The 16045-nt window shown below is 39.2% G+C and overlaps 1 protein-coding gene across 1 annotated transcript; it reads left to right on the forward strand.

The window, feature by feature from the left end:
• Window positions 1-4339: 4339 nt before the first annotated feature.
• LOC129864009 (T-cell leukemia homeobox protein 3-like) lies at window positions 4340-15438 on the forward strand. Its single transcript, XM_055936531.1, has 3 exons — window positions 4340-5071; window positions 7908-8145; window positions 12181-15438. Exons 1-3 carry the CDS (start codon window positions 4630-4632, stop codon window positions 12392-12394), a joined length of 894 nt encoding a protein of 297 aa, XP_055792506.1. The 5' UTR covers window positions 4340-4629; the 3' UTR covers window positions 12395-15438.
• The last annotated feature ends 607 nt before the right edge of the window (window positions 15439-16045 follow it).

Here is a 16045-nt window from a genome sequence, read left to right on the forward strand (position 1 = left end):
CGAATGCTGAGGTCTGCATCCTCTTATTCCCTCTTCCTCCTCTGCCTTTGTCGTGGGATGGTTAGAAGACTGTTAGAGGAAGACTGCATTACTACGATGTACATTTACCAGTTTTTGTCCATTGAACCATCACAGTCACTGTAATTGAATTACTCTGTAAACTTCCAGGGTAATGGTCACCATTGTTCCTTTTCTTAACCCCGTGAAAACAGACTTGTTGCTAATCAAAATCACATTTCCGCTTTCTTGAGAAAGTTACATTTTAGGTTCATCATTTCAGGATAAACTTAAATTTGATAAGATTGGGAAACGCACTGCAGTGTACATGACCTTTATATTCCAATTTCCCTGAGTAATTGTGATCAAAAACATTCTTTTTCATTTTATTTTCATGTAACTTTTATTACAATCAAATAACTATACACAAACAATAACATGGCACTATGTCCCTATTTTACCAAATGAGTTTGAATACTGTCCAATGCCTAATATCAACAGGTAATCAGACTGACACGACAGCTGTAAAACAAAACAACTGGTGTTTCTATTTAAAGCCTTCCCTTTGCTTTACAGACATTCTATTTCTATTATATTTGATGAATCATACAATTACTTAATGAATGTTTCAAAACACAAATTTAAGTAATGTTGCTAGCTACAGTGCATTCGTAAAGCATTCAGACCCTTTGACTTTTTCCACATATTGTTACGTTACAGCCTTATTCTAAAATATATAAATTTCTTAAATCGGTTTTACTCTCAGAATCTCAGAGACAGATGAACAAAAGATTTGTAAATGTTTGTTTTGGTTAGTTTGCATGCTGTTTGTAGTCCATTAATAAGGAATGGATGCAACATTTTTAGAGCAGATGCTGTTTGAACAACTGTGTGTGTGTGTGTGTGTGTGTGTGTGTGTGTGTGTGTGTGTGTGTGTGTGTGTGTGTGTGTGTGTGTGTGTGTGTGTGTGTGTGTGTGTGTGTGTGAGAGAGAGAGAGAGAGAGAGAGAGAGAGAGAGAGAGAGGAGTAAGTGAGCATGTGTTTGTGCGTGTCCATAACAGGAGTTAATTGACAACAACTTTCCTTCATTACATTTACATTTGACATTTTAGAGCGACTTAGATTCAGCAAATGCAGCAACTGTCAACATAATCAGTTCTCTATGTCCTTTCTCATCTGCTGACTGCAAGGAAAAGTATAGCTCTGTTCAAATCCTTAGCTCTGTTCCATTTCTACATTTAATTATATTGTGGTGTTGACACTTGCCACCAATGTAACAAGCTAACACAAGCTGTGGTAAAAGAAAGGGACAATATTCACACACACGGACACAGAAAGAAACAGAGCTTTTTTCGGTTTAATAATGTTAACATTACAGAACTGCATGTCATTGTGTTGGGTGGTAATGTAATCCTGAGTTCAAGCCAAACACACATTAATTTACATTATAACACATGTTGATGTCACCTCATACCTCCAGCATGCCAAACTGTGTAACCCCGGGTGCACGTGTGCGACACATATAGTCTCAACATCTTTTGAAACCCACTGACTAATGGGGGATCAAACCGATGGATTGACCTAAATAAATTAAAAGCATGAAATCCATCCATCTTTCAAAAAACAAATAAAAGAATAGGTGCATTCAAGATGTTAGAGTAGCCTAATTACTGCGATCTGCATATGAGGGTGCGCGTGCTAGATCGCCCCTGGCGCTGTTTTTATTGCGTGTGTCTGCCTTTATCAAGTTTCTCCAAGCATGGGTAATGGGAAGTCTGGCAGGCGTGCAGCTAAAGCGCAGCAGACAAGTATGCAGAAAGACTACACTGCTATTGAATAATAAATGATGCGCTTTTATAGCGCCTCTAAAACCCCTGTGATGGTACAATATGAAAAGGCTATGATAAGTAATAGTGCATTTAGAAAGGATCTAGTATGTTTTTATTACTACGTTTTAAAAAGCACAGAACGAGGGAGACGGAGCGCGGGAAATGGGTTGAATGAGGGGGGGTTGGAGTGAGAGAGATATCAGTATGAATGCAATAAAAGGAATGGACGAGAAAAGAGCCGAAATTCCCTCCCAGCCAAATAACCTGTTTAATGAAAGTTTACCGTCTCTCACTATTTTTCTGCGGCACTCTTGTCTCCTCTTATGAAATATTAACTACGTTTGTATATAAAACTCTAAAGTTGAATGCCCTTTCTTAGGTTTCGGTTGACTTGGGTTTTCTTGTTGTTCTCTACCATATTATTTTCTGGCATTTAATGGAGCAGCTTTTAATGTAGTTTACATTGTGCGTCCTGTGTGCCTTCTGCTGTGTGCAGTCAGAAATAAAAAATAAAAAAATAAAATAAAGATTGTCAAATAGTTCATTTTACTGAGGGATTTGAGGCCGAGTATACAGAATGTGGCATGCTTTTCCCTCGTCCTTCAATTGTTCCTCCTATTTATTCCAAGGCATTTTCAATGCCCTACATAGAAGCACCAGACTATGTGAAATATCTGTCGATGTGCCCTTGAGCAAGAAGCTCCTGTAAATCGCTATACATAATACATTAAACTAAAATTGGAGGTTTATGCAATATGCATTGGAAACAATAAATGGAAATTCTTAAAATATGCACATAAAGCAAGGGTCAGGAAGGGCTCTGGACTGGCCATGAAGGGTTATCCATGTCAACCACTAAATGCCACGGGTTGACATCAGCACTTACTAATAGTCTTTAAACTATCAACTACTTCGAAGTAAACTGATTTTTCCTCGGCCAGCTCCAATCCCCTGAAGCTAATCAAACGCCGCGACCAGGCCCAAGGAGCATAATCGCATTTACTCGGCAGATTACAAGGAGCCACTTTGATCCTATGTCATCAGATCGTGTGTCCTGTGCTCCCCATTCATTTGGCGCGTGGAGTGGAAATAAAGTGTCCCACTGCCACTCTTGACCAGCCGCACAAAGTAAAGCCACGAAATCTTAAAAAACTAAACAAACATGAGCTTCGTTTAAAATGATCTCGCATAACGAACGAATCATTAGGATAAATTGCAATATTTTTCTATGAATCAAATAGACCAGGCCTAATTCTAGCATATAGCCTAACGTAAAACATTGGCATAATAAACGGTTGCAATGCATGTGATTTTTAACAGTCTAGTTATTTTCAAACTAAAAGAAGCCATGGCTTTTACGCACAAAGCCATAGTCTACGTGCCCACCAATTTGTACATATCAGGGTGAATACAAGTTATAGGCTATCATATGCCTTTTTCATGCGTAGCCTAATATTTAGCATTGAAACGACCAGCCACTTCGTTGAAGTGGAATTTAAACTTCATCAGCAGCCTATCAACGACTATAAACGATGCGTACATTGCCCAAATTCGACTTGCGAGCTCAAAGCTCAAATTAGCTGTTGATATATGAATCTGATCGAATCCCCGAGCTGACAAGGTAAAAATCTGTCGTTCTGCCCCTGAACAAGACAGTTAACCCACTGTTCCTCGATAGGCCGTCATTGTAAATAATGATTTGTTCTTAACTGACTTGCCTAGTTAAATAAATAAAAAATAATCAAGATAACCGCTGCATCAGTAAAAAGCCAACGCACAGGGTCTGTAAATAAGTTAATTTAGTCTATGTTGTGTCCAATCCACGACTATTGGCGAGTGATAATGAATTCTGCAGCCCTCAGTTGCCTCTGTGTCGATGTTTCTCAATTAAGCATAAGCCTGCATTCTTATTTTGCTTGCATTGACCATTCGGAATTGAACATCGTCACCATGCCACCACCACCAATGGTGTGTGGGACGATGCCAATATGATGCCTCCTTTATAGGAGGTGGCATGAAAGCGTTTTGTTATTGTCATTTTGTGTAGGCTTCCACTTAATTGTAATTAATAGTCCTACATTATTTTCGATCCAAAGCAAATGCATAACGTTTGTAAAATAAACCCATAGCCTATCAAAACACAAAATAGGCTACGAACTTTTAAAGTAGAAACTCAAATGATACAAATCAGAATTTGGATAAACCACTAATGTAGAACTAGTCTAATTAGGAATGCATGCATAATCATTATGCAGTGTCATTAAATCTCCTTTTATAAACCGTGTTTATGATACACTATAACAACGCATCATTGATAGTCGACTATACAGACAATAAAGATATTAATGAATCCGCCACAATATGCCCTTTTTAAGAAAGTATGTCACTTTGGAATGTTCCCTTAGATCGCATTAAATTCAGCAAATTAAAGTTAATACTTCAACCAATAATGTGGCGGAAAAGCTCCTCCAACCAATAGGAAGAGGGAAAGAGAAAACATTATTGCGGCGGGGGTGTGGGCAGAGGAGAATTGTCCCAAGCAGCGACTGCCATGCACAGCAAAATCGACGTCTAAAACTTCATCAAATATCAGATGGACGGATCCTTCAGAGCCGCGAAGGATGGTGGAAAACTCGCTGCCATAGAAGGCCATAGAAAGCATCATCCAAAACGAGCTTTAAAAGGGAACGAGCTAGATGCTTAACCAACGTAAGCACTTTTTACTTGTACACGTCGTTCCTTTTGCATCATCGGCTCTGACCGAGGACTGCATAAAGGGGCTGGAAAGGTTCTGGGAGCGAGAATGGAGCGGGCGCCAAGCACAAGCCCCAGCGGCGTAAGTCAGCCCCCACAACCTGCTCAGCATGAACCTATTAGTTTCGGCATTGACCAGATTCTCAGTGGTACCGACCAGGAAGGATCACAGAACACAACCCGGAGTGGTTCGGTAACTGGCAACTCCACAAGTGGAGGAGGTTACCACCTCAATAGTCCAACTGGAGCCAGTGCAGCGCCCTTCACTTCGCTTTCCGGTTCTTTTCATGGCCTTGCGTCATCATACGAGGAATCAAGTGCATACGGAGTGAACTTGACTTTCACCCCAGGAGGGGTGATACGCGTCCCGGCGCACAGGCCGCTGGCCGCCGCAGTGCCTCCTTCTATAGCCAGCGCGGTACCAGGGCTAGGGAGCATCAGCTTCCCCTGGATGGAGAGCAACCAAAGATTCGCAAAGGAAAGATTCGCAGGTAAACTATCTCCATTCAAAGTGTATTTTACTCCAGAAGCAGCTAGGCTTAATGTCTGGGAACCCGGCCATAAAAGCATATTGGCTAGTTGGGATGTAGGTCAGTAGGTCGGCCTATTCACCAGGATGTGGTCATTTCCATTTTAAATCGGTAAATTCAGGGTTTTCGTATGCTAGCCTATTATTTTTCAAAGATGAATTTTCATATCACTCATAGAGTTGAAACGGAATGGAGCTGGTACACAAATAAAGTACACTGGACTAGTCTAATCAGTTTACCGGATGAACTTGCATTTTAGTCTAATTCTGAAATCTCTATTTTGAGGGAAAATGTGTAGGCCTGGACTACATGTTCACATAAATAAAATCAACAATAGCATAGCATAAAAACAAATATTTGATGAAAAACAGATATAAATAATTAAACATTTAATTATTCATCATATTATGTAATATTTCAAAGTAAGGTTTAACTCAAAGGATAAAGCCTCCACCTACATGTATATATTACCCCAATTACCTCGACTAACCGGCACATTGACTCTGTACCGGAACCCCCTGTATGTAGCCTCACTACTGTTATTTTACTGCTGCTCTTTAATTTACATTTAACATTTACATTTAAGTCATTTAGCAGACGCTCTTATCCAGAGCGACTTACAACTTGGTGCATTCACCTTATGACATCCAATTATTTGTTACTTTTATTTTGTATTTTTTACCTATCTATTTTTTAATTAACCCTTATTTTTCTTAAAACTGCATTGTTGGTTAAAGGCTTGTAAGTAAGTAAAATACCTGTTGTACCTGTTGTATTCGGCGCATGTGACGAATATAATTATATTTTATTTGACATAAAAAATAAAAAATACTTTTAAATGTGGAGTAGGCCTGTAGAAATACTCGCCGAATTAGGGCTGTTCTCTCAAAGCGGTACATTTGGCACAAGTTACAATACCTGCAATTTGCACCATTAAAACTATGCCAATTAATGTACCGTAAGACACAAACTTCTTACAGGTTTACCACAAAATGTAACAAGCAAATATCAACTGATCACAAATATCAAATTGCAACCAGTGTGATTCTAATAAATAAACACAAATTGTAGACTCGCATTGAACAATAATTATTTCGCTTTTATTTCGATTGATTAAATCGATAGGAGGGATGCGCTCTTATCGAAATTGCTACGATACATTGCACAAGTGTTTCAGACATCTTTATATTGGCTATTAGCTACACCACTTGTCTCCCGCAACTTAACCTAATTATATTCGTATACTACTCAAGGAACAGTTGTGTGTTTATGTGTGTGTGTGTGTGTGTGTGTGTGTGTGTGTGTGTGTGTGTGTGTGTGTGTGTGTGTGTGTGTGTGTGTGTGTGTGTGTGTGTGTGTGTGTGTGTGTGTGTGTGTGTGTGTGTGTGTGTGTATTTGTATTTATTAAGGATCACCATTAGCTCCAGCAGCTACTCTTCCTGGGGTCCAGCAACATTAAGGCAGTTATATACAATTTAAAATGTTACATTACGTTACATTTCATAACACTTTTCATAACGCATTAATAACGTTAAGCGTGTTCCCTCAGGCCACTGCTCTACTATCACATATCATCCCTCAGGCCACTGCTCTACTATCACATATCTACAATACAAAATCCATGTGTAGGTGTGTGTAGAGTGCGCGTGTTAGCGCGTGTATGTGTATGCGACTGTCTGTGCCTGTGTGTGTGTGTGTTTCTTCACAATCCCCGTTATTAGTGTGCGTGTTTTGCTAAATGGGAAATTTTACAATTATAAGTGTATTATTATTATATAACGTGGTATAGCCTAACACAATTAATCAATTTGCTTTTTTGATTTCTGTTTATATTTATTTAAACTAAATGTTTACATGGAACATCTAGAGTAACTGAGAGTAGATGATTCTTATTAAGTTACAACTACTTATTATTTTCAACAGAAATGTATTCTAAAAAACATAATTGGCCAATATGGTAGCCTACTGTTTGCCTTATCCGTTATTTTATTGTCAAGTTGTAATAAAATAATCGGGACACTCCAAAAAATAAAAAGGTGAGACCCTCTTCATCTGGAACGTAAATGTTTCCCATTCTGTGTTCCAGTGGGTGGCCTGTAATATTCTTCAGCACCTTTGTTTACTTCTGGGGGGAACTATGACGATGTAAAGTGTCATTAAAATTGCAGGGGGGGTTATATATGATTGTCTGTCCGCATTTTGTGACAAAAGCAAGAAGCTCTCCACATCAGAAATGAATGGGGAAAACACTCACCTCTGTTCATCGACATCCTCAGCATAATTAACTGTCAATGTATAGGCCTATAAATATTCAGAATATTACACCACTATTACAGCAATCTGTCTGCTACTATAAACTACTATAAAAACCCATTGTATAAGAGGAAATGAAAGATCTGGATTTTGACTTGTATTTAACTAACCATGGACTTAGACAGAATTTATAATTTTGTTTGAAGATAAAATAGATAATACTTAAAAAATATGTTGAACATGAATTTTGTTTGGATTAGAATTAGAATATCGTTATCCAATGGGAAAAAATAGGACTCTAAAGACCCATAAAACACTCAAACATTCCAGCTCTATGACAGAGAGGAGGGGGTATATTAGTAGGTCAAACCAATGAGCTTGTGAATTTATTTAGATTTTAGATCACATGTAGAGATTGCAATGCGGAATGTAATGTCCTTCAACAAACTGAACACAACACAAGATCCTGTTAACCTGTGCATGACGTGCTCTCTTTGTTTGTCCAATGTCCCTTCCTCACACACGCACACCTACACACACATAGCTGCACTGACGCCATTCACAGTGGCCCGGCGAATTGGTCACCCCTACCAGAACCGCACCCCTCCGAAGAGGAAGAAGCCACGGACATCCTTCTCCCGGGTGCAGATCTGTGAGTTGGAGAAACGCTTCCACAGACAGAAGTACCTAGCCAGCGCTGAGCGGGCTGCTCTCGCCAAGACCCTCAAGATGACCGACGCACAGGTCAAGACCTGGTTCCAGAACCGCAGGACCAAGTGGAGGTGAGACACTGAGCTGGAGAAGGAGAGGGGAGGACGAGAGATGAGGATGAGTTGTTTTCTGAGTGGTTTCTCTGGAGAAAGAGGAGGATCTAATCTGGGTTTACTCTCTGTCAGTGGCTAACACAACAGCACATCATCAGTTACCAGTTTCTAATGTCAGTTTCCAATTTTGAGAATTATAGTTTGAATAAAACTGCAATATCACCAGTAAATAAGATTTCTAATACCTGTTATAGAGGTGTGCTAAGGCCCTAGATAACTGTTTATCAATGCTAATGGCAACCCAATAATTCATGTGCACTCACCTAACAGGAATATTCACAGCCTTTATGTCACTGACAGCTCAGCCTCACCAACCCAACCTGTCTTTACCTTCCATAACCGTCTAAAGTCAGAACAGAAGTCTGGGGACAGTCCATGGATTGTACTTTTCCCGAACACCTTTCATTCAGCTCTATAGAGTGTCATTAATATTTGTCTAAGTGTTTGGATCAAAGAGTTTGTGGTATATGGAAAATATCTCTTGACAGTGTTGGCGATAAAACATTCAGATTTAATAGCTTATTAAATATGAACTGGATCACTTGCACACGCACACTGCAGGGCAGGCTACACAATAACATGTAATGTAGGCAACACAATAAAATGTGATGTTATATCGGGGAAAGAGCATTTTTGGGACAAATGCAATAAACCAGAATACAATAAAAAATGTTAAGAGAGTTAGTTTGATAGGGCTTTAGGGTTTATGAGTTTCACCAACTATTGCTATGGCTCTAGTATCATCTGTTTGATTTGTTGAGTAAGTAAGATGTACTGCAGTAGGCCAACCAATTGACTCATGCCAAAACACGTTTTGCCTATAGTCTATCTTATGCTGGGCTAGGACTCATCTATGTATGTTATGTGGCAAGAAAATGTATGTGAACCCTTTGGAATTGCCTGGATTTCTGCATAAATTGGTCATCAAATTTGATATGATCTTCATCTAAGTCACAACAATAGACAAACATAGTGTGCTTAAACTAATAACACACAAATTATTGTATTTTTCTTGTCTATATTGAATAGATCATTTAAACATTCACAGTGTAGGTTGGAAAAAGTATGTGAACCGTTTGGAATTACCTGGATTTCTGCATCAATTGGTCATCAAATTTGATCTGATCTTCATCTAAGTCACAACAATAGACAAACATAGTGTGCTTAAACTAATAACACACAAATTATTGTATTTTTCTTGTCTATATTGAATAGATCATTTAAACATTCACAGTGTAGGTTGGAAAAAGTATGTGAACCCCAAGGCTAATGACCACTCCAAAAGCTGATTGGAGTCAGGAGTCAGCTAACCTGGAGTTCAATCAATGAGACGAGATTGGAGATGTTGGTTAGAGCTGCCTTGCTCTATAAAAAACACTCACAAAATTTGAGTTTGCTATTCAGAAGAAGCAATGCCTCGAACAAAAGAGATCTCAGAAGACCTAAGATTAAGAATTGTAGACTTGCATAAAGCTGGAAAGGGTTACAAAAATATCTCTAAAAGCCTTGATGTTCATCAGTCCAGAGTAAGACAAATTGTCTATAAATGGAGAAAGTTCAGCACTGTTGCTACTCTCCCTAGAAGTGGCCGTTCTGCAAAGATGACTGCAAGAGCACAGCGCAGAATGCTCAGTGAGGTTCCTCACTAGGGGACGTGGGACCGTAGCGTCCCACCTGGCTAACATCCAGTGAAATTGCAGAGCTCCAAATTCAAAAACAGAAATACTCATTACAAAAATTCATGAAGCATACAAGTGTTATACATCGGTTTAAAGATTAACTTCTTGTTAATCCAACCACGGTGTCAGATTTCAAAAAGGCTTTACGGCGAAAGCATACCATGCAATTATCTGAGGACAGCGCTCAGCAGACAAATCATTACAAACCGTAACCAGCCAAGTAGAGGAGTTACACAAGTCAGAAATAGTGATAAAGTTAATCACTTACCTTTGATGATCTTCGTATAGTTGCACTCACGAGACTCCCATTTACTCAATAAATGTTAGTTTTGTTCAATAAAGTCCATGTTTATATCCAAAAACCTCAGTTTTGTTTGCACATTTTGTTCAGTAATCCACAGGCTCAAACGCAGTCACAACAGGCAGACGAAAAATCCAAATTGTATCCGTACAGTTCATAGAAACATGTCAATTTATGTTTATAATCAATCCTCAGGTTGTTTTTAGCCTAAATATTCGATAATATTTCAACCGGACAATAACGTAGTCAATAAAAAAGGTAAACAAGAAAGGTGCGCTCTCGGTCCCGCGCATGAAAAAGCTCTGGGCCACTGCAGTGTCCACTCATTCAGAGTGCTCTTACTCCCTAATTCTTCAGAATACAAGCCTGAAACAATTTTTAAAGACTGTTTACATCTAGTGGAAGCCATAGGAAGTACAATTTGAGTCCTAAGTCAATGGATACTGTAATGGCATTCAATAGAAAACTACAAAAATAGAAAAAATCCCACTTTCTGGATGGATTTTTCTCAGGTTTTTGCCTGCCATATCAGTTCTGTTATACTCACAGACATTATTTGAACAGTTTGAGTGTTATAGAGTGTTTTCTATCCAAATCTACCAACTATATGCATATCCTAACTTCTGGGCCTGAGTAGCAGGCAGTTTACTTTGGGCACGCTTTTCATCCGGAAGTGAAAATAGTGCCCCCTACCCTAGTGAAGTTAAGAAGAATCCTAGAGTGCCAGCTAAAGACTTACAGAAATCTCTGGTTACATGCTAACATCTCTGTTGACGAGTCTATGATGTGTAAAACAAGAATGGTGTTAATGGGAGGACATACAAAATACGCCTTCTGGAGTGGCCTGGTCAGAGTCCTGACCTCAACCCGATTGAAATGCTGTGGCATGACCTCAAGAAAGCAGTTCACACCAGACATCCCAAGAATATTGCTGAACTGAAACAGTTTTGTAAAGTGGAATGGTCCAAAATTCCTCCTGACCGTTGTGCAGGTCTGATCCGCAACTACAGAAAACGTTTGGTTGAGGTTTTTGCTGCCAAAGGAGGATCAACCAGCTATTAAATTCAAGGGTTCACATACTTTTCCCATCCTGCACTGTGAATGTTTACACTGTGTGTTCAATAAAGACATGAAAACGTATAATTGTATGTGTGTTATTAGTTTAAGCAGACTGTGTTTGTCTATTGTTGTGACCTAGATGAAGATCAGACAAATGTTATGAACAATTTATGCAGAAATCCAGGTATTTCCAAAGGGTTCACATACTTTGTCTTGCCACTGTATCTGCATTATTATTTCTATTCGACAAAGAAAACCATAGGTTATATAGCCAACAAGTGTAGCTAGCCTATTTTATGGTAATATCATTATGAAACGTAGTTTAACATATCCTAACCTAGCATTTACGTTGTAGGCGTATTATGAAACAATTTGCAGTGAGACTTATTGTACTGAAATACACCAACCATTGTTATATTTTCAGAAACAAGTGATCATTAATGCGATGATACTGTAGCCTAGTCCAGCTACTTTACCGACACCAGGTTGCTGTTGGAACGTGTCAAAGGTCAAACAACAAATTATAAATGAGGCATACCAATTTGATGTTTGCAAATTTTCCTAAAAATTAGGATAACACCTATATGTTACTTTTTTGATATTCACTGAAAAGTTATGTTACAAATATTATCTGCAAGATTGTCTGCAAGAGTGGCTCCATCTTGAGTGCAATCATGTGCAATCTGGTTATGTTTGGCAACATTGGTTAGTGTTCTCTCTCGTTTCTCCCATGTGTCATTATGGCTCATGCCAGTGTGGTGTCTCTCCTGCTGTACTGTACCAACCATGTGATAGCTGCTGACAGGTGGTTGTCATCACTGTCCCTATTCTGATGTCTCTGGGAGCCTCACATTTTCTCTCTGTATAGCCAACTTCTCTAACAGTGAATCTTAATAAGTGTCCTGTCTGCGTCTGTCCCTATCCTCTCCCTACCCGCCCTGTCTTCGTTGCCAGGCGACAGACGGCCGAGGAGAGGGAAGCGGAGCGTCAGCAGGCCAATCGGCTGATTATCCAGCTGCAGCATGATGCCTTTCAGAAGTCCCTGAGTGACTCAGTTCCATCCGATCCACTCTGCATCCACAACTCCTCCCTGTTCGCACTGCAGAACCTGCAGCCGTGGGCTTCTGAGGAAGCAGCAAAGATGGGCCGTGTCACCGCTCTAGTTTGACAGGAACAGGGTGGGGCCCTCTGGACATTACACACTCTGACTTGCCCAAAAGCTTACTGACTGATATCTAAGAAACTGCACCAAGGTGACTGACCGGTGAGCAAAGTGAACTGAGTAATTTATTATTGTCCTTCCAGAACATAGCCAAAGTGAGTCTGAAGATGAAACAAAAACTCTGTAGTTTCCTACCCTGATATGATCTGGCCATGCAGAACGTACGCTGCATGGGCCCTTGTGTCAGATAAGTCATGGGTGGTAGCTTATGACCTGTGGCGATGAATGTGACACGCATCACTGAGCCAGCCCCATAATTCCAAATGGACATATTGACTGACTGACGCAGCACAGATTGGAACATTTCTTCCTCCCACGTCCCATCTGTTCATTCACCACTAGTTACACTACCAGCTCTGTGCCCTTACATCAAAGCTGACCAGTCTGCAAAGGAGAGAATTGATGGGAAATGGAGAGAGAGAGTGAGAATACACTAATATTTTGAGAATATATAAACCTTTGTTGTTGCATGGAATCAATCTAATCATCCTCTCCTTCTCCATCTTGAAATAAATCTAATTGTTTCCTCTCTGGACTGCTAGTAAGAAGGATTTTTGTATTGGCGGAAATAGGCAACACTGATCCTAGAAAGCCACTGAATGTGGGTACACGTACAGGCTTCAATTCCAATCTATTATCACTCTAAAGCTCAATTAGGGGTCATACAGTGATTCCATTTAAATAAGAAGGGAAACTATAAAACCAGATATCTACAAGTGAGATTTTGTAGGATCGACTGCTTGTCTGGACATCCAAAACTAGATAACCCCTACCTTCTGAAACAGGATCCACCCGGAACACTAGCAATACATATATAGATAAATATATATATTTAATTGAATGGTTAATACACAGCTCAAGGGCTATTTTAGAAGAATAACATTTGCCAGTGGGGCAAGAAGCAATCCAGTAAGAGGAAGCTGTTTAATTCATGTCAGGCTGTACCCATTCACTGGGACGGGCATGAGGGTGGCATACTAGACCTGAGTCCTATGAGACATCTGAGAATGTTTGAGGTAGTGCAATAGATGGATGATAACAGGATGCCTCCCTATGTATTATACATTGTATTTGATAAATATGTAAATAACTAACCAAAACCTAATGACAAAAAAGTATTATCTTGTTTTTGCTTTGAATCACTCTCTTTATTTTCCTGTGTCGTTCTATTGGTCTCCATAGCTACTGTGTTGTTTACATATACAATGTAATATCTGCACACCATGGTCATTACACACAACTACAATGCAAACTGAACTGCACCATAAAGATCCATATCACTAACGCTCTCCTGGACACAACACATTGACCAGGGCAGATTTTGCCTATTCGACAGATCTAAGGCACTTACAGGGGGTGAGGAGATCCACAGAGACCATAAAAAGACTCTCCCCATCTAAGCCCCTCTCCCTGAGTGCTGCTGACTCACATTCAGCTGACCTGAGGGGGATGGATAGGTCTGAGTGTTGTGTCCATTATGAATGTGATCCAAACAAAATTATAACATACAGTACCAGTCAAAGGTTTGGGCACACCTATTCAATCCAGGGTTTTTCTTTATTTTTACTATTTTCTACATTGAAGAATAATAGCGAAGACATCAAACCTATGAAATAACACATATGGAATCATGTAGTTACCAAAAAAGTCTAAATATATTTTATAGTAGACACCCTTTGCCTTGATGACAGCTTTGCACACTCTGACAGCTTTGACATTCTCTCAACCATTCTCTTTGGGCTCCCAATTGGCACAGTGGTCTAAGGCACTGCATCTCAGTGCAAGAGGGGTCACTACAGTACCTTCAAATCTAGGCAGCATCACATCCTGCCATGATTGGGAGTCCCATAGGGCGGTGCACAATTAGCCCAGCGTTGCCGGGGTAGGCTGTCCTTGTAAATAAGAATTTGTTCTTAACTGACTTGCCTAGTTAAATAAAGATGAAAGGTAGTCACCTGGAACACATTTCAAATAACAGGTGTGCCTTCATAATTTATGGAATTTCTTTCCTTCTTAATGTGTTTGAGCCAATCAGTTGTGTTGTGATAAGGTAGGGGTGATAGCCCTATTTGGTAAAAGACCACATCCATATTATGGCAAGAACAGCTCAAATAAGAAGAGAATTTCAAGAACTTTGAATGTTTCATCAAGTGCTTTTGCAAAAAACATCAAGTGTTATGATTTAACAGGCTCTCAGGAGGACCGCGACAGGAAAGGAAGACCCAGAGTTACAGTTGAAGTCAGAAGTTTACATACACCTCAGCCAAATACATTTAAACTCGGTTTTTCACAATTCCTGACATTTAATCCTAGTAAAAATTAGGTCTTAGGTCTTTTTTTTTTTTTTTTCTTTCGGGGGGGTGGATCAGCTTAATATTGCGGAAAGAATGTTGCTTCCAATGTAATTGTCTGCATCATTTCCAATCCCCCATATTTTTTGGGGTAAATATATATATCCATTCACGTATGCATACATATACACATATATACATACACATACCTACATAGACATACATACTTTTTTAAAGAGTATACCTTTATTATTATTCCCTGCAAACCCTACCACCGATCCCCCAATTGGAGTAAACTGATAAACATTTATGTTTTTACCTTCAATTTATACATCTTATAAACATTTTACAGACACAGTCTACTTTATAATAGTTCTCTCTTGTTTGTTCTTAGTCCTTCCTCTATTTCTGTTGTCCATCCAGTTTGATTTCCACTTGTAACTGTGCTATTTCACAATAGCTCCGCACCTATACACATTTCACAGATCCCGTATGCCCTACATTGTTTATCTTGTTATTAGTCCCACCCTTCAGCTCCACTCAACCTTTCCCATCAATCTTCCAACATCATCCATTTCGGATTTTTATTTGCCATATATTTTTCAACTGTGCTGTGATGCTTCACAAAAGATTTGAATCTTCGTATTCTCATAGCTTCCACGGATTGTAAATTAAAAATAAACATTTTTGCTAAAATAATTATTATATTATTGATTGATTGACTATGGCTTTTCAAATCCCCCAGTATTGCTATCTGTAGCGTTAGTTCTACGCAAATGTTGCAATTCTTCAACCATTCCTGGACCTGTGACCAAAAACAAGCTACATGCGGACAATACCAAAATAAATGGTCTAATGACTCTGCCTCCTCACAGCAGAATCTACAAAGCTGAGAAGATTGTATCCCCCATATATATAACATTCTATTAGTTGCAAGAATTTTGTACAATAATTTAAATTGAAAAATTCGAAGTTTTGAATCCGGCGTTGTTTTGCGTATCAATTCATAAACCATGTGCCATGGAATGGGTACATCGAAAATCTCTTCCCAACTATTTTGCAATTTATATGGCACAGCTGTAAGTTTTTTGGTCCTTAAATGAAATTGGTATATGTTTTTATTTATCACACTTTTCTTTAACCATTTATGTTCTTTAAAATAAGGCCGACATACAAGTTCCTTACTTTTATCCCCTTCCACCTGCCTCTTCCATTTTTGTGGTAATGCCGCAATTAATTGGTTGTAATTTTGGGTAGAGCAGACATTTCCATATGTCTGTGTTAGCTGCATGTGTGACATTACTCC

The sequence above is a fragment of the Salvelinus fontinalis genome, chromosome 10 (genome assembly GCF_029448725.1).
Source record: "Salvelinus fontinalis isolate EN_2023a chromosome 10, ASM2944872v1, whole genome shotgun sequence".
Lineage (NCBI taxonomy): Eukaryota > Metazoa > Chordata > Actinopteri > Salmoniformes > Salmonidae > Salvelinus > Salvelinus fontinalis.